This window comes from Octodon degus, unplaced genomic scaffold (assembly GCF_000260255.1).
Source record: "Octodon degus isolate 3935 unplaced genomic scaffold, OctDeg1.0 scaffold00026, whole genome shotgun sequence".
Classification (NCBI taxonomy): Eukaryota; Metazoa; Chordata; class Mammalia; order Rodentia; family Octodontidae; genus Octodon; species Octodon degus.
In genome coordinates, this window is record NW_004524602.1 from 1,810,226 (window position 1) to 1,836,115 (window position 25,890).

The window sequence follows — 25,890 nt, forward strand, 5'->3', positions numbered from 1 at the left end:
TGTCCAGAAGCTGCTCTGAGAGCCTCTGCTGGAGAAGAGGTGAAGCCCACAGACACCTGCTAGGAGACAGTGGTGTCCACTTGGGTGACAAGTGACAGAGGAAAGGCACCTGGAGCAAGAGTGACTGGACAGATGGAGCACGGGCTGGGAGATTTTACACTGCCTCAGACTCTAGCTCCTGTATGGCTTGTGAGTGAGGGTCAGATCTGAGAGCACTGCTTTGTGCCCAAGAGGAGCACCTTCCAGAGGGCTAGGAAGGAGTGTACTCACGACTATGTGCATGTGCACGTGCATATGTGCTTGTACATGTGCACAGAGGGTTGGTTATTTGGGATCTCTAGAAGTTAGGCTGTGCCTAGGCTGTCTGTCTCCTCTCGGAGATTTGCATTTTGAAGCTGGACTTTTTGGAATCAGTCTCCCTTCCCCTACTCACTGTGAAATCTAACTATTTTAGCTGCTCTTGATTGCCAACTTGGGACCCGCAGTTCTTGCCTCATAAGGTGCCAGTGAAGCACCTTGACTCGCAGGGCCTAGGCTCCCTTATGAGAAAGAGTGATTTACTGTGTCCTGGACAGCGGGCAGAGGTCCTGGAGTAGAGGGCGCATGCTTAGGACCCCTGTACCCTGAGAACTTCCAGCCCCAGTTTATTCTAGGTGGGAAAGCAACCCAAGCTGTCGCACAGACTGAAAGATGTCACTCTGCAGATGAGTGACCACAGAGGCTGCAGGGAAGTGTCAGTGGTCCATAGCCTCTGGATAACCCCGTGAAAAGAGCTTTGCTGGGTTCCTACTGGGAGCTCCTGGGAATGGTCCCCTACAGATGGGGTGGTGGAGAGCCAATGGGTAACTCCACTCCAGGCTTTTATTCTAAAGCCAGAAGTGGGTGCATGAAGACTCAAAAGCTCATGCTTCCACTGGCTGCCTAGTCCCCACCTCCCCTCCCCCTTGTCCAGCTAGGCCAGCACCCCAGGGCCTCAAGGCTGTGAGCTGGCTTCAGGGTGCCTCCCTTTGATCTCCCAGCCCCAGCCCAGTTCTTGCCTTGCTTCTGTCTCCTAGAAGCCCATATACTCCTGTGTTCCTTCTGACTGGTGGCTTTACTGACTCCTCCTCCAGGGCCTGGGAAACACAGTTTAGTTCCACATAAATGTGGGTTTTACTCCCTGGAGATACAAAACTCATCTGGTGGCCATTTTTCCAGGAAGGTCCCTAAAACACGATGGGCAAACTAGAGTGCTTCCTGATATAGAACAGAAATGCAGGTTGCAGGCAGTGTCCACTGCAGGGCCCACAACTCTAAGACTGGGTCTAAATCTGAAGCCTCCCAGGTTACATGTTCCTCCATCCCACTCCAGTACAATGGGAGTTTTTACTACTGGCTGGTCAAGCCGGTGGCCTCTTGCCTGTCTGCTACCAAAGAGCCAGCTTATGAGCTCACTGGCCTTTGTGAGGCCAAAGGCGCATAGATTCTGTGGGCGATGCTTTCTGAGCTCTGCTCTTGCCCACGTTTTCTGCACAGCTCTGTGATTCCCACTAGGAAAGTCAGCAGTTAGAAGCCTTCCCACAGTGCCACAGACCCGGCGGCCTGCAGCAGACTGACCACCAGGGGGCGATCGCACACAGCAAACCTGTGCGGTCCGCACCTCCCCCACCCCGCCCCGGGGGACGCGGTGAGCAGTGTGTTCCTTTCTCTCTCCCCTAGGCCTAATTTCTCAGAAGAGAAAGCAAGCAAAGGGGAAAGTCTATGTAGGCAGCGGTGAAGCCCTCAAGGGCGGGTTATTTTATTTTAAGGACAGGCATCCATCCTGTCCAAACTGTCCCCAGCAAGTTAGCGTGCATGTGCCGCAGAAAGGATGAATGCACGAAGTCCGGTTTTTAGTGCATATTAAAATGAGTTTATTTACATAATAACACGATGCCACAGAGTACACAGCAAAGTACCACAGCAAACCAAAGGGCGGCACCACTGGTGACAGAGGGGACCTGTTACTGGTAGATTTATACAATTCTACAATATGTAAGTGGAGAGTGAAGCTCTGGAAAGAGCAAGAGAAACGAGATTTTCAAATATAGAGTGTGGGCAGTGCAATGGAGAATTAGAGATTGGAATGAGGGCCGTCATGGTTCTGACGGCAGACACCACGCTTCTGCCTGGATCTCACACCAAAATGCCCTGCATGTCATCCACAGAAATCCCAGCCCCGAGTTCACATGCAGCACGCTACAGTCAGCGAAGGAAGGGACGCCACGTAGTGGTGGAGCAGTGTGGATAACCTTCCCACAAGGCCACTGCGAAGCCCCGGGGGGAAGTGCAACATTCAAGTGATCGAGACTGCAGACATACGCACTAGCCGCACACTAGTGGGCAAAGTGGATTTCCTGTACTATAATAATATTTGTAGCAAAATATATACTTCTGTAGTTCTGCTAGGTTAAAAAACTTCTGACCTCTTTTGACTCCCTGAAACATTCTTGATTAAAAAAAAAAAACAAAAAACCAAACATGGGGATGTATGGGGTTGTGGTGGGAGGCTGGGAGGCCCTGGGAGTGGACTGTGGGTGGGGTTTGGAATATGGCCTCTGGCAGCCCCCTGGGCAGGCAAAGCCTCCGGCAGTGGTGGATGCAGACGTCTATGCTAATTTCCAACAGCTGTGGAGAGGAGCTGTGTAACAGCTGGATAGCACCTTGTACAGTCTGGGCACTTATAAATACTAAGTAGAAGGATGCTGCAAGGTAAATGCCTTTGTAGGAAGGTTTATAAAAATGGTACAATGTGGTAAGAAAACTCCCCAAAATTCTTTAAACATAGCTACTGAAACTACCTTATGTCTTTAAAAAACAAAACAAAACAAATGCACAGTCCTCGGCATCATACGGTGATGATGTTCCCACGCAGAGGTCTGGGCCACTGTCACGCTACAGTGCGGTGGGGAGTTCCTCCTCAGACACCAGGGATGTCACTATCTGCCCCAGGCTTCCTCCTCCTCCTCCTCCTCCTCATCATCATCATCATCATTCTTTCTTCCTCTCCTAATATACAAAATGAACTTTTTAACTAGGTGCTTTTTGGAGGATGAACTTATTTTACCAGCTGAACAGCTGATCCGGAATGTGTATGAATTTCCCTCCCTGGGGTCTGTCACACAGCCTCACTAGCTGAGAAGCAGCAGGACAAAAGGGCTGATTTCTTTGGTATCATCTCCGGCCAGCGTCTAGCACCATGGCTTTTCTGGCTTCCTGCTGTGCCCCCGGTGGCAGTGCTGCCGCAAGCACGGACAGCTGGCTCCAGGGCACACATCAGCAAGGGCACAGCCTCAGCGTACTCTGCTGGCAAGGGGCGTGGGAAGCACAGCCAGGGAGCCTGGTCCCCAAGGTGCTCACATTTCACGCAGCTGCCATCATCTACAACACATGAGTGCAGAGCCCTGCATCCACCCAGCTTGTGGGGCCGGAATGCATTTCCTGACCACTTCTAGCTCAGGAATCACTTTACTAGAAACACAGTTTCTAGTAAAATTATGGGGAAAATGCTAACTGCAGGTTTCAGGCAAAACCAAATGTTAGGTGACTTCCCAGTGCCAGGGTGTTCACAACTCCAATGCCAGAAGCTGGACACAATCCTTTCATGTTGTGCTACTTCCAGGGCCAAAAGATCTTGCATGGAAATTTTATAATATTAGAAACTTTGAAATACAATTATAGGTAGCTGTACTTCCAGAACTGTCCCGTGTATCTCTAGAGGTGCAGGTTTCCTGGCTTAGAGCTTTACCTGCGCACAGGTGTACTCTGAGTCTGGAAGCAGACCTGGCCTCTGCCTGCCCGGCACTAACCCCTCATGTGCTTCACTCGAGCCCCACAGTAATTAGGTGGTGTGGGTGCTGTGCCCCTCGTGTCCCTCACCCAGTTTGCCCTCTGAGGGTGCGTCCTGAAAGGCATCGCCAGGCTCCTGGCTTCCGCTGCTAGCGGTCTCAGTCCGATGGTCCCACTCACGGTTCTCACACCGCTGCTCTACAGGTTCTCACTGCCTTTCCCATCCCGCTGTTTGTGCCTCGCTTCGGCACGGCTCACTGCTGTATGTGCTCTAGCGGGCTCTCTGCGCCCTGTCCTCTACGACCCCACTCATCCTGCCAGGACCACGCTGCACTCCAACAAGGCACTCTGTGATACATTCACGCCTGACCCCAGCTGCTCCAGTCTCCGTCCTGTTCCCCAGGACCCAAACGTGTCAGATTGTTCATGCTTGTGTGGCTTAAGGAGAAGCTCAGTAAGGGCTTAATTGTTCGAATGCTCAACAGAAATGAAAGAATCAATAGTATAGACTCTGACGGGAAAAACCCCACCACATTTCCAATCAGTATTGAGGACAGTAACTTGATGTTACTTGAGAAAAAGTGCTATGCTATTTGCAATCCAAAACTCATATACATACATATGTATAAAAAATGTGTGTGTAACTATGTCTACAGAGGGTAGAATTTCCAGTTGATAAATGAATTCCAAGTTTCTATCAAAATTAAAATTGAAGTATAAAATATTCATAATAATGTTAGACTGAATTTCATTACTTTGGAAGACGATTGTGAGGACCATCCGATGTGTGTCTTGCCTAGAAAGAGTTTTTCTCTCTCTGCTCTAACCTGTTGTGTTCCCCCTCCCGCTCCTTGGCCATTGTCTGAGGGGCTGGAGGCCCTTCTTGACTCCTAGGCATGCATCCTTGGCCCTTCACAAATGTGGACATAAAAACAGTAATAGACACATGTGGTACAAGGAGGTGCTATTTCCCAGTGCTGTCAGACCATGGTAGTGGAGGTGCCCATCCTGTTCTACTGTAAAGACTGTATCCAAGTCATAGCAGGGAAAATGGAAAAAACAAAGATACCTTGGGACAGAACAGAAGGACCGGGGAACATTCTGCATTAAATATGTAACCTCATTAAATAGTCAACATTCAAATTTACTTGGGCAAGGCACCGCGAGAACGACATTGAGAAGGTATGTCTCAATTTGCAAACCACTGGGGGGGGGTTGTTGCTGACGTGGGCAATGGTCTGTGGACGGCCAGCTCAGTGCATAATCAGGCAAGGAGTTAGGTGTGCATGGCTCTGCGTGCTAAACCAAATATCACCCACCGGCAAGGCGGCCAAGCCACAGTACAGAGGCTGAGCTTGCCCTCTGCACAGAGAAGGCAAGACTCTGGGACCAGCCAGCCAGCCTGCCTTCCCAGAAGTCCTAGAGGACAAGGGCCTCTTACAGGTAGAGCCTTGCAAATGTCATTCTCTTAAAAACAACATAAAAAGCACAATAAAATACATTCTTCTCCTTTCTTGATCCTCTTTGATACAGGTGAATCACATGAAAGGCTGTTAAAAATATTAAAAGTTTAGAAATGTCCAAGGCCACTAATGTGCCATCTAAGTAATACTGCACAGTCCATCTCGGCTTTTATAAATCACACAGGCAGCTGGGGCCACAGGCTCACTCACTGACAGTGCAGAGCACAGGTCTGTCAGCCCTGCCACAGGCTGCTCTCGAGGCCTGGCCTCTGCCCTAGCATGTGTGCACACACACACCATGCGAATGACTCCTGGGACTCAAAGCTGACGTAAACTCACAGTTTTGAATAAACAAGCGGGCACATGCACGCACAGGGGAAGGAATATTCGGCTTGGTGTGCAGGGAAGAGGGAGGGTTTCTGCAGATCTTGCTTCAGGTGAAGTTGCAACATAAACACTGTAATATACAGCTAAAAAATACAAACAGAAATTGCACATACATCCACTGCAGAGGAGCGTGGCTCTGTGGCGAGTAGCTCTCAGTCAGCCCTCAGCTATCTGCCTTCCTGCGAGCTGTCCTCTGGAGCCCCTTGAGTCTCGGGAGCAATGTGCCACGCAGGCCATGGCAGGCTCTCTGGAGGAGGCCAGCTGTCTCATCTGTGGCCATCTCCCTGTCCTTTGCCTTCTGGTCATTGCAGTAGTCAGCCTCTCACACTGCCATCTAAGGAGACCTCAGAGATAAATGGATGCCACTTCATTCAGGGCTGTATCTACAGCATTTGGTCAACCAGCTAACCCCGGCTACTGATAGGAGGAAGCTGGCCAATCACTGCTCAGGGGAGAACTTGGATCCAGGCTCTGCTGACCTTGGCGCTCAATACTGACAGCTCTGACAGCAATCAAAAAATGGTGTTTCAAGTTCTGTTCCCTGGTGGGCCCTAGTGAATTGCACATGCAAGAAAATCATCTCCTCATGCCCTGCCAGATATTCATAAGCTCTCAACTCGCTGTACCCTTCTGGGGCACCAGCAACACCACGAAGGGTCAGCTCTGTAATGGGCCACAAGTGGGGACAGAGTAGAGGTGAAGCACCAGGCAGTGGCAGCAAGGGGGAGGCTATTAAGGCCATTCTCCGTGCAGTGCACACACTTACTGGTAATAGAAATAAAAACAGGTCTCTGACCCAAGGAGCAGGAATCTCTTTTTCTTTCTGCTGCCTGTAGAAACAAAGGACACAGTCCTGGCAAACAAAGCTGAGCTGATGCTAAGAATGACATGTCTGCCTGGTAGAGATTCTATTACTGACAACTTAAAGGAAGGAGGAGGCTGTTTAAGAGGTGACTGGACGCTGGCAGAAGCTGGCTTATCTGGCTATTGATAATGAGAATAAATACTTGCTGCTAAAAGACAGGTGCTCATCAGAATTACGCGGGAACTGAACATAGCTCACTGAACTCAGACCACAGGAGCAGACCCTTCAAGGAGATGCAGCTGCAGTTTTTGCTGCATGGAAGGGACTGAGGATGGAAGGTGCTCCAGCGTATTTGTGCAGCTGCACTGCTGTAGTTAAGAGAGCTTCTTACTTGATCTGGAGCGGTGAGTGAGCTCCTGAATGTACCCATTTGTTCATGGACAGGGGTGGAAGGGCTCTCTCTACCCTGGGGGTTCTGGGTGAAGACCAGGACAGCGAAGTGTGGGGTGACGATGAAGAGGGGATGTGACACAAGCAGCATCCTGGTTACATTAACGGGGTTGCAAGATCTTCACAATACAGCCAAGGGAGTCTGTGGTGACAAAAGCCAGGTACTGAGCACAAAGCCAGTCCTCGAGGCTGATGCCACCCTCCCTGTCCAGAGACTTCTCAGCAAATTTGATCATCAGCAGGGTTCTCTTAATGTCCAGCCAGTTCTGCAGCAGGGCATTCCTCTGCGCCAGGCTTGGAGATGCGGCAAAGGTCTGGAAGAGGTCTTCACGGGGCCCCCACAGCAGACACTGGAGGATGCCTCTGGCGTCGGAGATGAGGATGCGCTCAGAAGGGTTGGGGTTCAGGAGGCAGCTGGCCAGCTGTTGCAGGCCCCGGGAGTAGGGGGAGCGGAGAGGAATGTGAGGCAGGTCTGTGCGCGTGTACTCCCTCTCCTTCAGCTCAGGGTTCTCATCGAAGGGGTTGGGTAGGTGCAGCATCTCATAGATGAGGATGCCTGTCTGGAACTCGTCACACTTTTTATACTGAGTGGCAGTTATGATCTCTGGGGCAAGGCGGGACTGGTCTCGCAGGATCTCTGGGTCCACCAGATGGCTCTTCTGCTTGGCCTGAGAGAAGTTGCTCACAATAAGCCTTGTGGGACAAGAGGAGATGGGGCTGGGCTCTGAAGGCCCGAGGCCCTGGGTAGCTCCTCCAGGCTGGTGGTGGACAAGCAGCAGATTCTCTAGGCGGAGATCGCAGTGTGTGACATGGTAGGGCTTGAGGTGCTCGAGGCCGGAGCACAGTTGTAAGAGCAGCAGACACACCTGTCTCTCATACACATCGGGGCTTTTGCTGTGCTGGGTCAGAGAGTCTCGCACAAAGTCGGCCACCGTGAGATGGGGAACTTCTCTGGTGATCACTACAACGTGGCTTCTCTGCTTCCTGTTCGAGACGCCCTGGCTGTCCTTCTGCGATGACTCAGTTTCACAACAGGGCTCTGATTTCCCCCCAACAGTTTCTCCTTTAACCTCTTCTGCCCTCTCTTCCATCTCATCCTCTGCCTTTTCAGGGGCATCAGGATCCTCCCAGGGAAGTAGACGGTTAGGAACTTCGGCAAGGAAATGACCACAGTCCTGCTGGATGTTGAAGTGGACAGCCAGACTCTGCCGAACAGCCAAGCTGTGATAATACTGCTGCGATTCTTTAGCTTTGCTCTTACAGATCTGAAAGAAGAAAGCAAATAACATGATTTGAAGCTCACGCTTTCGTATCCACACTTGTGACACAATGAGAAGGATTAGCTGGAAGGTGGCTGGTTAGGAATAAGCATGTGCACAGTGAAGTCTTCAGAAGGGGTCTTGGAAGCCCTGTGCCAAGTGACAGTCAAGCCAGTGCTCACCACTTCTCATGGACAGCTATAAGAGGTGCAGCGCTCACCTCTCTGCTCCACAGCCTTCAAAGTTGCCCAACGTTTTCTCTTCAACAAATGGTGCTACATGCAAAAGAATGAAACTAGACTTGCACTAGTTATAAAATCACCATCTCTCATCAGTTACAAAAATCACCTAAAGATGGATGAAAGGCTTAAATGTAAGACCTAAAACTATGAAACTACTAGAAGAAAATATAGAGGAAATGCTTCAGGACACTGGAATGGGCAAAAAATATTCGGAAAAGATGCCCACAGGCAACAAAAGTAGATATAGACAAATGGGATTACATTAAACTAAAAAACTTCTACACAGCAAAGAAAACATAGTGAAGAGAAAAACCTAACGTGGGAGAGAATATATGCAAAGTACTGATGGACTAAGGACAAAGACTTGGTGATTCATACATGTCTAAGAATCTCAATTTCTTGTAAATTCTCCAATTCATTGGCGAGCAGGTTTGCAAATTGTCAGTAATCTCTTTGATTTCGCCAGTACTGATTGTGATTTCATCTTTTTCATTTTTGTGTGCATTTATTTGTGTCTTTTCTGCCTTTTTGGTTAGAATGGCTAAGGGCTTGTCTATTTCATGCATTCCTTCAAAGAACCAAGCCCTTTGTCCTTACTCTGTCAGTCAATCTTGTGTGCCATAGCTGTGACCACCATAATGATATTCATTACAAAGTTTAAAAACCTGGTTTGCCTGGCCATTGTATGTCACTTTCCCAACCAATGGGAAGGTAATACAAAGGTTGACAGGTTATGGAATAAGGTCTTTGGGCCAATGTAAAGTACTATCTAAGGCTGGCCAGACAGCTCAGTGGACTAAAGGGCCTTGTTAGGCAGATGCAGGGACTGGGGTTCGACCCCAGAAGTGTCATGCCAGCCCTGCCCCTGGGGCACGCTGAGATAGAGATTGAGACTGGGTATGGTGGCGCGCACCTGTAATCCTAGTGCTGGGGAGGCTGAAAACAGTCAAATCACTGTAAGTCCTATCTGTGTAGTGAGACTCTGTAGACCCTGTACTAAATACAGAAAGAAAGAAAGAAAGAAAGAAAGAAAGAAAGAAAGAAAGAAAGAACAAACAAATGAACGAATGAACTATGGGCCTGCCACATGAGTGTGGTTTTGTAGAGGTTTTGTAAACCTCTACAAAAAGGTGGGAAAAAATTGTGCTGTTCAGTTTTCTAGATGAGATATAGGGTAGAGTAGAAAGAGCAGGGTTTGGCATTACAAGGTCTTAGGTACATAAACAGGTAGTCTGGGTATTTAAATTTCTCTAATATTTATCATTTCTTTGTGGTAAAAATATTCAAAATCTAGTCTTCTGGGTTTTTTTGAAATATACATTATCTGGAAGTCACTCTTACTGTGAAATAGAACAGCCAAACTAATCTGTTTGGTTGTTTAGCACCCATTGGCCACCCTTTCTCCACCCCCTTTTGCCTCTCTGAGCCTCTTGTAACCACTAGCCTACTCTCCATTTCTATGAGATGAGCTTCTGTAGGTTTCACAGAGGTGTGAGGTCCTGTGTATGTCTTTCTATGCCTGGCTTATTTCACTTAACATGAGGCTCTTCAATTTCATTCATGTTGTCAAAAATGACAGAATTTCTTTACGTAAATATACCACATTTTTATCTATTTGTCATGATTTGTATCTAGATATGCCTCCAAAGCCTCATGTGACCACAGTAGGGCTTTTGGGAGGAGACTGGATCATGAGGAGGCCGTGCCCACAGTGGATTAGTCCACTGTGAAGTTTACACAGCTAATGTGCTCTGAGGAGGTGGGGCCTGCACTGGAAGGGTGTATCACACTCCCCACCCTCCCCTTCATTCTCTCTACCTCCTGTCTGCCACACCATGAGTAAGTCTCTTCCGCCAGGCCCCTGTGGGATGGATGCTGTCCTGCCTTGGGGCCAGCCGACTAGGTACTGAAACACGAGCCAAAATAAACCATCTCCTTTGCAGGTGTTGGTATTTTGTCTCAGTGATGGGGAAAGTAACTAAGATGCCATCAATCAGTTGAATAGTTAGGTTTCCAGTTCTTGGCTGTCATGAATAGTGCTACAGTGAACCTGGAGTACATCTATGTCCCTTCCACATGGTTGACTCCACTTCCTTTTATATGTATCCAGGACTGGGCTGCTGGATCATGTAATTGTTCTAGGTTTAATTATTTGAGAGCCCTCCAATCATGGCTGTGCATTTGCTCCAACAGTGCACAAGAGTTCCCTTTTCTTACCCTCACCATTTTTTTTTTTTTTTTTTTCGGAACTGGGGATTGAACTCAGACTCTTGCACTTGCTCTACTGAGCCATCTCCCCGGCCCCACTCCAGCTTTTATCTTCTGTCCTTGGTAATTCTTGTGGGAGTGAGGTGAAAATATGCTTTTGATTTGCCTTTCCCTGACGACTGGTGACGGTGAACATTTTTTTCCATATACTTGTTGACTATTGGTATGTCTTTTGAGAAATGTTTATGTAGATCTAGTGCCCATTCAAAAACTGGATTATTTGGTAGCTGTTTTACTATTGGATTATTGGATTATTTGAGTTTCTTATATATTTTGGATATTAATACCTTGTCAGGTGTCGTCACTGGTCTGTCCTTGTCAGAGTAAAACCAACACTGAGTGGCAGGATTCTGAGTTTTATGCTTTTTGTTAACAGGCTCAATTTAATTTTCATTAATTAGGCAATAAGGTCCTTTCAAAAATAAACAAGTAGCTATGGGTCAAAGAAGCATTTTCTTGATCAAAAACGTCAGCTAAGTGTTGTAAATATGTAGTGCGCACTGTATCTCTAGTCTCAAAGGTCCCTAAAAGCAAGAGCAAGCTCCCCCCAGGGGGTTATCTTCACAGCAAGGGAAGACCCCAACCCAGAGCCTATAGACCCTTATTGCGGGCTGGAACCACCTCAGGCTGCAGCAGGGCACCGCTTTTCCTCTCCACGGGGGACACCAGAGCCTCCCACAACAGTCACACTCTCTAGTCTTTACATGGCCTGCTTGTTATCTGAATACAGGAAAACACATTTAAAATTTTTTTGGTCAGTTTTATTTAAAGGAAAAATGTACATTTTCTGAGGAGGATGCAGATGGCCCCTAGTTCTGAGAAGCAGCGGCTGCTTTCAATTCAAAGAGACACTAAACAGAAAGGGAAAAACAAATCGAAGAAGAGCATCCCCTCCTCACTTTCTGGACCTATACAGTTAGACACTTGGTACCACTGGGCAGGATCTGAGAACAAGAACTTTCGAGGCTGCTGCCATCTATCTATGACTTTTGCTATTCTGGGTCTCTTCTGATTCCACATGAATGTAGGATTGTTTTCTCCAGTTCTGTGAAGAATGCAGTGTTATTTTGACTGGGATTGAATTAAATCTGTGTTTCAACTTTGAAAAAATCACCCATTTTGACTATATTGGTTCAGTCTCTCCAGAAATTGGGGTATTTTCCCATTTTCTAATGTCCTCTTCAGCTTCTCTTTCTCAGTGGATTCATTACTGGCATGTAAGAATGCTCTTGATTTTTGTGTTGATTTTGTATTCTGCTACATCTCTGAAGTTGGTTATTCTTCAAGTCTTCGGGCAGACTTTTTTGGGTTTTCTATGTAAAGAATCATGTCATCTGCAAATAATAACTTGACTCCTTCCTTTTCTACACATATCCCTTTTATTTCTTTTACTTGCCTGACTGTTCTTGCTAATGTTTTGTGTACTACTGAGCAGGAGTGAGGATAATGGACATGCTTGTCTTGTTCCTAATTTTAGAGGGAAAGCTTTCAGCTTTCTTCACTTAATATGATATTGGCAATAGGTTTGTCATAAATGGCTTTTATCCGATTGAGATAAGGTCTTTTATAGCTATTTTCTTCAGCATTTTATCATGAAAGGATGTTGGAGTTTTTCACAGGCTTTTTCTGTGTCTATTGAGATGAATGTGTGATTTCTGTCCTTGCTTCTGCTTTTGTGATAGGTTATACTTATTGATTTGTGGATGTCAAATCATCTCTGCTTCTCTGGGGTGAATCCTACTTGGGCATGACGTATGATCCTTTTAATGATTCACTGCGTTCTGTTTGCTGCTATCTTGGGGGGGGGTTGCATCTGTGTTCATTAAAGAGACTGGTCTGTAGATCTTTTTCATGGTTGGGTCCTTTCCTGGCTTTAGAATCAGGGTAATGCTAGCTTCCAGGAATAGCTCTGGGAGTACTCCTTCCTTCTCTTAAAATTTCATAAGAAGTCAAGGAGTGCCAGTATTGGATTGTATCTGAAATTCATGTAGAATTCTGGAGTGTATCTGTCAGAACCTGGGATTTTCTTGTTAGGTTTTTTATTTCACTGCTTGTTGTTAGATTATTTAGGGTTTAAAAATCTTTTTGGTTCACTTTTGGTAATACATATGCATCTAAGATTCTATATCCTGTAAATTCTCCAATTTATTGGTGAACAGATTTGTGAAATAATTTCAATAATCTTTTTTATTTCAGCAATACTGACCATGATTTCACCTTTTTTATTGTTACTTGCATTAATTTGTGTCTTTTTTGTCTTTTGATTAGAGTGATTAAGGGCTTGTCTATTTTGTTAAAAGAATCAACTCTTTTATTCATTCATTATTTGTATTGTTTACTTGATCTAAATTTCACTGATTTCTGCTTGTTTTGAGACAGAGTCTTGCTATATAATTCAGGCTGGCCTTGAACTCACTAAGTAGTATAGACTGGACTTGAACTCTTGGCAATCCTCCTGCCTCAGCCTTCTGAGTGTCAGAACTACAGGTGTGCACCACCATGCTTGGCTGTTCTCACCTTTGTAATTTCCTTCCTTTTTAAAATATTTTTTTAGGGAATGGCCTACAGGGTGTTCAGGGTCTCACTATTAGATTGGACTCACAGTGATCTGCCTGTTTACAGCCTCCCAAGAGCTGGGATTACAGGTGTACGCCACCACGCCCAGTCACAATTGCCATCTCAGCGTGACCCAGGGGCAGGGCTGGCATGGCAGGCCCGGGATTGAACAACCGGCCTCTGTGCCTGCTTGCAGGTGCTTTAATCCACTGAGCTATTTGGCTGGCCTTTGTAATTTCCTTCCTTGTACAACTTTTTGGGTTTGAATTTCTTCTCCTCCTCCTTCTTCTTCTTCTTCGGACTTTGAAGTACTTTGTTAGATTATTTGAGTTTTCTCCATTTTTATGATGTAGGTATTCATAGCTATAAAACTCCCTTTCACAACTGCTTTTACTGCGTTCCTTACATCCTGGTATACTGTATGGCATCCTTGTAGAAGCTATCTTATTTCTTCTTTTATATTTTCTGTAATCCATTGTTTATGAGTATATTGCATGGTTTTCTTGTATCTGCATAATTTGTGTTTTGTTGTTGATTTCTGGTTTCATTGTGCTATGATTTGATAATATGGTTGGTATACTTTGAATTCTTTTACATTTACTAAAGCATGTTTCATGGGCTAGTATGTGGTTTGTTTTAGATAAAAGTTCCATGTCCTGCTAAGAAGAATGTTGGTTGGCATTCTGTTGTTGGAACACTGTAGATACCTATTGTTTGTTTTTTGGAGATTGTTTAACTCTGGTATTTCTTTGACTTTTTTGTCTAGTTGATCTGTGTATTTGTGGTCGTGTGGTATTGAAGTCCCAAACTATAATTGTGTCTGGCTGTTATGTCCAGTGGTATTTGTCTTAGGAAGTTGGGTGCACTGTTGCTCAGTACACATATACTGTTATCTCTTTCTGTTGGATTATTCCCTCAACCAATATGCAGTGACTGTTTTCTTTCAATGGTTTTGGCTTGAAGTCCATTTTGTCAGTATATAGGATAGGTATATTTTATTTTTTTTTCTCCACTGCATGGAATATTGTTTTCCATTCTTTGATTTTTAGTGGAGTCTCTTTTTGGGGTTAATTTTTTTTTAAGCAGCATATTGTTGGATTTTTTTTTTTTTTAAATTTTGGGACAGGGTCTGCAGGGTCTACAGGGTCTGTGTAGATCAGACTCGTAGCGACCTCCTATTTACAGCCTCCCAAGTGCTGGGATTGCTATCTCAGCGCATCTTGGGAGCAGGGCTGGCAAGAAGGCCAGGGATCGAACTCCCGGCCTCTGTGTCTGCCTAAGCAGGTACTTTAATCCACTGAGCTATTTGGCTGGCCCTTCTAGATTTTGTTTCTTAATCCATTCTGCTAATCTTCATCTTTTGAATGGGGAATGCAGACCAGAGTTATTAGTGATAGGAACTAACACATTCCTATCATTGCTTGATTTCTCTGTTGCTGCTGCTCTCTTACCCCTTTCCATTTAACTGCTCACTCTAACCGCCATATTCATTCTATTGGAACTTTTGTCATTGTTAGCTTCATTGCTTCTTCCTAGGGTATCCCGGGGAAATTTTTTTGGGGGGAGCTTGTTTGGTGGTCATGAATTTCTTTAGGTGTTCTCTATCCTGGGAATATAGATGGGAATATTTTCCATCAATTTTGAAAGATAGTTTTGCAGCATATATCATCCTGGGCTGGACATGTTTCCTTTAGGGCTTGAAACACTTTACTCCAAGCCCTTCTCGACTTTAAAGTTTGTGTTGAGAAGTTTGCTGTAATTTTAGTGGATTTACCTTTATAACTGATTTGTCACTTTTTTTCTTACCACCTTTAAGATTCTGTTCTTATGCAAGACTTCTAGGATTTTGATTATGATGTGTCCTGGGGTGATACATTTCTGATCACAGCTATTTGGGGGTTCTAATGCCTCCTGTATTTGTATGTTAATTGTTTTCCCTTATTGGGAGAGTTTCTGCTTGCTATTATTTCAGTAAAGAGATTTTATAATGCCATTTGTACTATCTTCTGATTTCTCACTAGCTCCAGTTAATCGTAGTCTTCCTTGCAACACCTAAGAGCTTTTGGATCCATCTTTCTTGTTCTCTTATTATTTTTAAGGTGTCTCATTACTTAGGCACCACCAACTGCCCTGTCTTCTAGTTGTGATATTCTGTCCTCATGCTGGTCACTTGTGCCCTTACTTTTGATAGAACTTTTAGTCTTCTTAATTTCTATTTGGCACCTTTTTATGGACTCTAATTATTTTCTGTGCTGGTCATTAGTGCTTTGCATTGTTTTATTTAGCTCTGCTAAGTTTTTATTAGTGTCCTTAGACTCATTGATTGTTTTATTTGGCCTATTATCTGTTGACTTACCTCTTCTCTGAGCTTGCCAAATGCCTTATTGATCTGTTTTGTTGTCTCTCCTGATATTATTTAGAACAATCTATCTACATGGCTTTTGTTTTCTTTCCTTTTGATGTTCCATAGATCAGCCTTAGTGGAGCTGGGAGTTTTTGGATACATTTTGTTGCCTTGTGTGTCCCCTTCCCACCCCTCACCCCCTACCCCCACCCCCACGCCCCCCACCACTGAGCCTTGTGATTTGATCACACTAGAAACAAAGCTTTCCACTAAAGACAGCTTTAGCTAAAGTCTACTTTTCAGTGGTATTCTCCGGGTATAGCTAACTATTGGTCTTGGCTTTTGTCCCACCATTCAAGCACACCTGCTTACTTTTGATGGGAGGTGGCAGCATATTTGGTCCACTACCCAGTCTCTAGGAATGGGTCACAGTACTGTTAATGATCCCAAGGCATTTGAGATATTGACATCTCAAGAAAAAAATTAATGGCAACAACTATGTCACCTTGGCTATGGTAGTAAAATCATGCATCAATTACAGCATCAAAAACAAACAGAATATTGACAAATCTGAAGGGCCAATGACATATCACTCTGAACTATAGAAAAGCAATCTAAAATTAAAGCATGAACATTAAGACAAAGTATATATTGAACTATAGTAAATATCTACTAAATGGAACAACTCTACCCCTCCTAATATTAGAATAGTATTCAATATTAATAGTGTAATGTTAACTAGCTAACTAGAGATTCATGAAGCTCAATAGTTACAGAAATAAAGTAAACAGTATGGGGAACTAGAGAATGAAATAAAGCAAATTTTGAGAAATTAATCAATGGTATATGAAGAGAAAGAAAGTGAAATCTGGGGTCCTACTGAGGAGTCAAAGGAACTTCATAATGTTAGAACAGTCACAGAAAAGATCAAACAAGAAGAAAAGATAGCAATAATAGGAAATAAAGGAAAGGTAAGAAAAAAAGGAGAGGGCTGGAGAGATGGCTCAGTGGAATAAGCGCTTCCCTGGCAAGCGCAAGGGCCTGAGTTCAATCCCCGGTTCCGCAAAAAAAAAAAAAAAAAGAAAAAAAAAGAAAGAAAAGAAAGAAAGGAGAGCTGAGAAGATAGCTCCAAGGCATAAGTGCCTGCCTTGCAAGTGTAAGGTCCCGAGTTCAATCCCTGGTACTGCATGCCATACCGGCCCTGGAACCCTAGGTGCATCATGCTAGCCCTAAAACTGAGCATGGTGATGCACGCCTGTAATTCCACGCTGGGGAGGCTGTGACAGGAGGGTCACTACGAGTCTGAACTGCATAATGAGACCCTGCATCAATCAATCAATCAATCAATCATAAAGGGAAAAAAAGTTGAGAGAGGAAAAAAAAAGGGGGAGGGGGAAAAATTAAAAGAGAGAAAGAAAAAAGGAAGAAAATACCCTACCCCTCTCCCCAACCTGAGAAAGGAAAGAGAAAAAATAAAATAAAGAGATTGAATTAAAGGAAAATTCCTCTGTGTTTTGAATGAGTGTTTTCTTTCCAGGACCTTTTCTTGGAACCAAACCAGTCAGGATTTTCTCTGCTTAATGTTAGGGTCTATGAGCTGTTCAGACACCTTCCCAGAGGCCTCCGTATCTGCTCATCCCAGACTGCGGTACCCTCCAAGCCCAAGTGTGTCCTTGCTCATACTGGTAGATGGAAAATGCCATCAGCGCTCTGTTGCCTGCTGGATGTCAGCTGTGGGTGGGCTAGGGCGGACTGCTGGACTTAATGTGGACACTCTTGGGGGCTGGTTGCTCCCTGTGGAGAGCCTGGCCTGGTCTTCCCAGTCTGACCTTCCACTTCTTGGGGTGTCTATGTATGGCCCACGGCCTCCCATGGTGATCTCCTATGGTTGTCTTTCACCCAGCCACTTTGGAAAGGTAACACTGGAGTCCTTGAAGTTGTTGGCCAGGTCCGTACTTTCTCACTGGGTTTGCTTGCTTTCTGTGCTTAACTTCTCTCCCTGGGCCTTGTCCTCATCCAGGATCAAGTTGATTGGTTAGTCCACACCTCTACTGTCTGGTGCCAAGAGGAAGAGAAGTGTGGAGCTAGCTTGGAGCTGGTGGATGGTTATGTCCTTGCTTATGTTAGGGGTGCCAAACGGCCAGTGAAGGCCTGCTTGTTTATGCTGGAGGCTTGTCATCATGTTTTTAAAAATCCTGTAATTGTCATCATGTAGGTGTATAGCACATGGCACCATTAACCTCAATGCCAGTTCAAAAGCTTTGCTCAATATCATATTGCCTGCTGGCATGAAAGAGCAAGGGCACCAACCTTTCAGTCTTTGAGAAGTCTACCGAATTTCACTCAATTTAGTTGAATGAGACTAAAAGCTAAACTTCAGCTGTGTGACCTTGAGCCTTTATTAATTTCTCTGGGTCACAGCCTCCCTAATGAACAATATTAAAAAAATTGAAGCTTAGTGTGGTGGTGCATGCCTGTATTCTAAGCATTTAGGGAGGCTGAAGAAGGAGGATTATGAGTTTGGGCACAGACAGGGCAATTTAGCCAAACTTTATCTCAGAAATAAAAAAGGAGACAAAAAGAAAAAAGGACTGAGGATGTATCCCAGTGTGAAAAAACTGAGTTCAATCCCTACTATTAAAAAATAATAAAAGTGGGGCTGGTGAGATAGCTCAGCAGACTAAGCACCTGCTTTGGCAAGTGCAGGGACCAGGATTCGATCCCTGGTCCCACATGCTGCGCCTGCCCCTGCCCCCCAGGCATGCTGAGCCAGTGAATGAGTCTGGGCATGGTGGCACAGGCCTGTAATCCCAGTGCTGGGGAGACTGAAAACTGGAGGATCACTATGAGTCCAGGCTGCATAGTGAGACTCTGTACCAAATACATAAAATGAAGAAAATAAAAGCAATGAAAAACTACAACAAAACCCACACAGAACAACAAAAATCCTGAAGCTTAACTCACATGACAGTTGTGAGGATTAAGTGGTATCAAGTATGTAGAATACATCTGTGTGCTACAAAGCTGTACAAATATAACACTGGTGATTCATGCAACCTGCAAATGTTTAAAGTGATGCAATCTTATAGAATCTTCATGTCTTTTCAAACAAAGAGATTAAGACAGAGAAATATAGCTTTGTTTTGTTTTGAATCCTGAGAGCTCTTTGCTACAGCAGTGAGGGTTTCTGGCCAGGATTTTGATACAGGCACCTAATGAGTGGCGGCTAAAGGTCAACACCATGATGCCATGATCAGCCCCAACAAGGCAAGAGCAGCACATCTTCGGCACAAGCTAAGCCAGTCTCTGGCCTACTGGCTGGTTTGGCAATGTCTGTTGTTTCTCACTATTCTAAGGCATACCGAAAAGACTTTGCCACCTGGTAGTTCAACATCAGAAACAGGTAAGATATTCTAATTTTATCTAGACACAGTCAGACATAGACATACACATTTTCATAAGGTCCTCCATTGCTTTGGGAGTAGATAAGAACATGGACATTACAACTAGAATTTATGTTTAGCTTCACAGATCAACTTGAGATAAAGGATCAAAGTGATTTACAAAGAAGAAATGATAAATTGTTGGCCATTTTGGATGCTCTGAAGAAAATGGCCTGCCTAGCTAGCCAACCTGAGTGGGTGGCTCTTCCTTATCTCTTCATTTTATCATCTATAGACAGGTTGAAAAATAATGGGTCACTCTAGTTTAAGGACAAACGAAAACAGGAGAAGACTGGAGTGTGAAGGGGGAGGGCTAGGGCTTTTAACTGGCTTATAACCACGAAGCCTGTTACAACCCAAACACAGAATTATGGAGATTTCCATAATAGGATTTCACACGATAGGTACCTCATAAATCTATATTATGGACTCCACAATGATGTTAATTTAGGTAGGAGTATTATATTATTCTATGCATCATATAGTAGTCATTTTTCAAATATTAATAACTTGACTCCTTTCCTTTTTTAAAAAAACAACTAAAAATGACCTGACTTCAGATGATAAATTTGTAATTCAAAAGTTATTTTAGAAAACAAGTCACTCTTCGCAGAACAAAGGGTCAGGGTTCTTGTGGCCTCCACCCCACCCCCATTCAGTATTTTCTCTATCAGGGATCAAAGTAACTTCTTCCTGGCTTCTCATTTTCATTAATCTTTCTTGAAAGTAATTCACAGTCTTTTCTTACAAAGGAAAGATGGATTGAACTGGAAGAATCTTAAAGATTTTACTTCTTAAAAGAATAACTTTCACAGTGCTCCTACACTCCTCCAAATTTAAAAATAGGAATAAAACTGGGGCTAGAGTAGTCACACATCCTCATATAAGTTTTCCTTTTCTAATAGAAAAAAATCACTTCAGTTTTGTTTTGACTGTGTATGGGAAATGTTGCCAATTCTGACAGACTCTGTGCTTGTCTACATTTTCTGAAAGGGAAGAAAAAGGAGAGAGCTGAGGCACAAAGACACTAGAGGGAGCTGCAATATCAGTGTCCAGGTACCATTTCCTTGTAAATTGTGTGGCAGGAGAACAAAACCAGGCCGCTGAAGGGTGAATCCTTATAAAATGCACCAGGGACCTCTCTCTGGGCACATTTTTGGTTCTGGGAGGGTGGAGATGGTGGGAATGCTTCTTGTGAAGAGCACAAGCAGAAGGAGATGCCTTCCCCAGGGTGACCTGCTCTCCTGCCCACAGGGCGCGCCGGCTGGAGCCTTTCTCCAGAGGAATCAGGAAAATCAAAGAGGACATACAACCAGCCAGCTGGGACTGTCCCCCCCATACAAATAACACACTGTTTATGTTGATGCAGATCAGTGAGGATACAGAAGAGGAAAGAAAAAAAACCTGACTGCTATCAACTGAGCACTCTCTCATGTATCTGGCAGCTCCTCTGCACTCCTGCCTGTAACAGCACCCAAGCAGTTGGGCAAGACTGCTAACTACAGGGTGGGAACTGTTGGCCATTAACACTTGTTGGAAATGAAAAAACAAAAAAATAAATGCTTTTAGAATCATGGGCAGGGGCTGGTGAGATGGCTCAGTGGTCTAAAGCACCTGCTTAGAACAAGCTTAGCAAAGCACAGGGCAGGGGCTGGTGAGATGGCTCAGTGGTCTAAAGCACCTACTTAGAACAAGCTTAGCAAAGCACAGGGACCGCAGTTCAAGCCCCCAGCACCACATGCCAGCCAAGCCCCGCCCCCTGGTGGGCTGAGCTGGCCACACACACACATAGATAAAAAAAAAAAAAAAAAAAAAAAGACCAGTAGAATCATGGGCAAAGTACCCTTTCCTGAGGCATTAGAACCAGCTCACAGCACATTACACTCAGACCTGACCTTACCAGGGAAACAGAGCTGGACAATGGTTCCTCATACACAACCTCAAAAGTTTAATTCCAAACATTCATTTCATTTCAGGGGCTTATTTTCTGTTTTGTTCACAGCAACTGCTCTGCAGACCTTTGAGGCAAATTTGCCATTTCAAAGCATGTATGTTTGTACTAAGACCCTCAACCTCTGACAGCTAACTCCGTAGAGTGATGGGGTGTGAGTGTAAAGCTGCATTAGAAGCACATGGAGGGAAAAGGAAGCATATGTGTCTAGTGCCACTGACCCCTCCAGAATGCCATGACACGTGGGACTGGTACAAAGGACCTACATCTCACTGCCTTTTCATGAATATTTACTTTAAGGGAACAAAAGAGAGGGGCAGGGAAAAGGGCAGATGGGCAAACCCGAATGGCATGATGACCAGACTGACAGCTGCTGAATGGAGGGGTCTTGCCATTCTTCTCCTGACCCTTCCTCTTCATGTGCTGGTGCTTGGCGTGCCTCACCTCTTTCTTCTTTCTTCCCCAATGGTTCCTTCAGCAACTATCCTGCATCTGCTGCTGCCCCCCACCTGCATATTAGCCACACTGTCTCTCTGAGCTTGGGGCAGATATATGCAATAGCCTACTTCATTTCTCCCCACGTAGGCCCTGTCCCATAGTCCTTCAACTCTGCATGACTACACCTGAACTCTTCCTCCCACCGAGCTCTCTGCTGCTTCAGTATACCCTCTCCTGGTGATGAGAAACCAAGTTCACTCTGGACTTTTATTCCATCTTCGCTCTCTATGCCCAACTGATTTTGTTCCTAAATAACTTTAAAATTATCTTTTCTCTGTAGTTACTGTCATCATTTGCTTGCACGACCACAAAAAGCTTTCCAATGGGTTTCCCGGAGCCTGTCGAGGCTTCCCCTCAAATACATTTTCTACATGGCCATGGAGCCATGTTATTGTTTGGTTTTGTCTTGTGGTACGGGGGATTGAATCCAGGGCCTTCACACTGAAATACATCTCTGGCCCTTTGGTTATTTTATATTTTGGTACAGGGTATTGTTAGTTTGCTAAGTTGTCAAGGCTGGGCTTGAACTTGTGGTCCTCTTGCTTTTGCCTTCTAGAGTTCTGGGATTACAAACCTGAGCTACCAGGCCTGAGTACAGAAGCATCCTGAAAGAGTCTGCTATTGCTTGTCTATTGAAATTTCCTAGCAGCTTCCTGTTATCTGCACAGGATGAAATTCTGGCCTTTCTCTCTTTTATTTCCCAGATCTTTTCAGCTTGCTTTTACCTTACTAAACTATCTTTAGCTAGTTCCCCAACTTCTATCCTTCTTTCATTTGTAGACCCCCCCCTTCATTCACACTGCTGGAGGGATTGCTACTTACTCTTTCAGAGCCCCTTTCAGGTGTTACTTCTGTTCAAGAAAATGCTAAATACTATAAATTCCCTTTCTGTATTACCTCCATATCTTGTATATGCCTCTTATGTACATTTTAGTGTTAATTAAGAGCACATACTTGTGGGCTGGGGAGACAGCTCAGCAGCATAAGCACCTGCCTGGCGAGCACAAGGTCCTGAGTTCAATCCCCAGAGGGGTCGGCAGGGGGGGAAGGAAGAGCAGATACTTGTCTTCCAAGCCTAGCACAGAACAAGGCACATGGTCCATGTCTGGCTCATCTATGTCACTACTGACAATGGCCACATCTGATTCGGCAAGGCCATATAGTTTATTTACTCAGAACAGCTAGAACATATGAACAGCTTTTACAAAATAGATGGAACCTGGCAAGGGAATGAGGAGGGGGCAATGGCAGACAAATGTGAATAATAAGCGCTCACAAACTACCCAACATACCACTGGGTAAAATCGGATCAGTGAGGGCTGTCTGCTGAGCCCATGCTGCTCCGGAGGCTTGGAGATTCCACACTGCACAAAATTACATGAAACAACATGGCTCTTTGTCATTCCATTCAATTTTCTCTTCTTTTCCCCAAAGAAAGCAATAATTACAACATACAGGACTCTTCTAAACTAGTCCACATTAGCTTTTATTTTTCTATTATGGGCGCAGTGTGCCTTCAGCCTACTTCCACTTTATCAGCAGGGAATCTCATTTCTATCTCACACCATGCATTTTACAGTGCCTCGGTGAACCTTAAGTGAGATGGATATTGTAGGGAATGAATTGTAGAGGGACAAAAATGAAAAACACTGAAGATCACACACATATACCATCTGTGCTATTTTGTTGTGTGATACAAAAGCACAATTGCAAATGGAAGAGCATAGAATGAAAACCTGCAACTTCTAAATTGATATCCAGTGTTTAGTTCAACCTTATTCTACAAACACAGGCTAATTACTGCCTGACGTTAATCCCTTGATCTGCCTGGGAGAAGACTGCTTTATGTGGTGCTTCAGAGGCAAGACCCCACACAGTCAAGCTGGTTCAATTATATTCAAAATGCACTGTTTAATATATAAAGTATCATCTGGGCCCCAAATACTCAGGACTCCGTACTGTAGACATCTGGTATGAGACCTGTTAGGCAGAGCAGATATTTTACAGCTTAAGTCAGTGTAAAAAATGTTCATATACCCAAGAAATCCATGTTGGAGCCAAAGAAAGAAATTCAAGAAAGTAATTGCAGCATAGCACCTTCCTGGCAAGTTCAAGGTCCTGAGTTTGATTCCCAGTACAAAAAAAAAAAAAAAAAAAAAAAAGGTGGCAGTATAAGATTTTATCACTTTGACTTATACTCACAAATCTTTTTGCCTTCCCATTCAACTTGTGGATCAAAAAAAGATTCGACTGTATTCCTCAGTAGAATTTAGGCTGACAGAATGATGCCTTGTGATAGTCACATTAGAGAAACTGAGGTGCCAAGCAGTTCAATAATTTCAGAATTTTTTTAATGCAGAATTCAATTAATTTCCCAATTTTTAATTCCCAATATGTCCACTTGCCTTATTAATTAAAGCCATTGTGCCCTTTTCCTGGTAGCCAATTCATTCTGATTCTAGGTTCAATAAGTACTTCAAGCCTTTCCTTTCCAAATGAGCTCCCAGCTGAGATCTTTTAGCACCTCTGCAGGCAATGGACCATGAAATGAAATGGACACTCGCACGTGAAGTTGGCCACCGATTATTTTCTATAAAGCTCCAATTTTGGGCACAGTAGTGTTGAATTCCACAAGTGGAAGTGGTTTCCCATGTGTTTCTTCCTTACCACCAAGCCAGTAATTAGCTGCCGGCACAGACCCTCAAAACTAGTTTTAAGTTTCTCCCAATTACAGTTATTCTAGTTAATGCCTTTTCATTTAGTGTCTTGCTTTTTCAGCATCTACCAAATGAGCTAGAGATCTGGAGTCTCTACTTTATCACAAAATTTTAAGAATCTGGCCCAGCTGGAATTAGTGTAAAAATGTTCATATGCCCAAGAAACCCACTTTGTAGCCAAGGAAAGAAATTCAAGAAGGCAACTGCAGAAGATTTTATCACCTTGACTTGTACAAGATTTTAAGAATCTGGCCCATCTGGCAGGAAGTAGACAGCCAGCCACACTGTTGTCACAGAGAAGTGCACTCTTTCCCTGGGCTTCCTGTGCCTTCTCCTTGAGAACAAAGACCCCGACTGCTTTAAAAGGAGATTCCTATAGAAGATGTGCCGGTATTGGGAGTTCAGGAAAAAAACCCCTTCAGATTATACTTTTTTTTACTTATGTGAAACTTTCAGCATCTTCTTCAAACTATCTTTCCAGAACTTATTATGTGGTCGCTCATGGCAGCGTTTATTATCACATGATCTCATAAAAGGAGGAAAAGAAGTGTGTCAGGGACAATGAGCCATAATTTCACCAACATCCACTCTGCTTCCGGTTGCAAAGCTGCCCTTGATTCTTTCAAAAACAACCCCGAGGCAAAGCAGGGCAAGTTTACTGATGCAAGCAGAATTACCTGGGAAGGCTCAGTCTGCCTACAAGCCAGGATGCAGCCAGCCATGAATCTAGTGTCCCTATGCAAAAGTGATTTTCTCCTCTCTGGCCAGTTCCTCCTGTGTAGGGTAGTATATGCCCTTCTAATGTTGACTTTAGTCTACTTTGATGGCTTTGCCAGGGGCCAGATTCTTTGAAAGAGAGAAAAGCCAAGGTAAGTTTTATTTAGTGAACAGGGAAGTTAAGTTCATGCTTAATGCTATGTTAGCTTTATTTAGAAAGCAGGGAGCTCAGGGCTGGAGGATAGCCAACGTGCTGGCCGGAGACAGACGGCTCATCTGCTGGGTGTGGAATGCCAAATGGTGAGGAGAGGATAAAAGAAGCAGGGCTCTGAGACGGAAATAGGAGTGGAAGGTAAGATACTGTTTAGGAACCAATTTGTCTGCTCCTTCACTAAAATCTTACTTGAAAGGCAGGCTGTGCTCAGTCCCCGAGGGCCTCCCCACCCTACCCTCTCCTGACTCCCTTCTTTGGTGCCCTCTCCACTCACCAAAATTGAACTTGCTTCAGGTTTAGTAGCAGTGAGCTCTTGCCTTCTGAGTCCCAATTCTGCTCCAGCTCTCTGCAGCCCTGGACTCTCCAGTCTGTGAAACCCTGCCCTTGCTGTGCTTTTCTCCAATTGCTCCTGCTCTGGCTCACTGACAGGTCTGGGCCTTTTCCTACCTCGGAGACTCTTCCACTGCAGTCTCTCTCAAGTTTTCCTACAGTTTAAACTAAATCAAATGATGAGCGGGCCAGGAAACTGTAGTTCTAGGCTTGACCTCTCTTCTGAGTACCCTATGTTTTTATCTGGCTGCTGGGCTTCTCTCGGCTTGGTTATCCCATGTAAAGGCTCCACAGAGAGCTCATCCTTAAGGCTTTTTAAATTTATATTCCTAATGGCATCCTCCTCTTGTGAGGCTGCTCTGCCTTGGAATGTTGGCACTGTTGCCCTCAACTCACACCCAGCCACTCACTAGACATGGTCTACTGCCTTCCTTGCCTT

General features: G+C 44.6%; 1 protein-coding gene across 1 annotated transcript in view; it reads right to left on the bottom strand.

Moving 5' to 3' along the window:
- Positions 1-2,901: 2,901 nt before the first annotated feature.
- The window catches only part of Peak1 (pseudopodium enriched atypical kinase 1), a 324,699-nt gene continuing 301,710 nt past the window's right edge, over positions 2,902-25,890 (bottom strand). Inside the window, exon 6 of the mRNA XM_004628711.2 lies at positions 2,902-8,177. Within this exon, the coding sequence (XP_004628768.1) occupies positions 7,014-8,177 (1,164 nt within the window). The 3' untranslated portion in view covers positions 2,902-7,013. The remainder of the gene's footprint in view (positions 8,178-25,890) is intronic.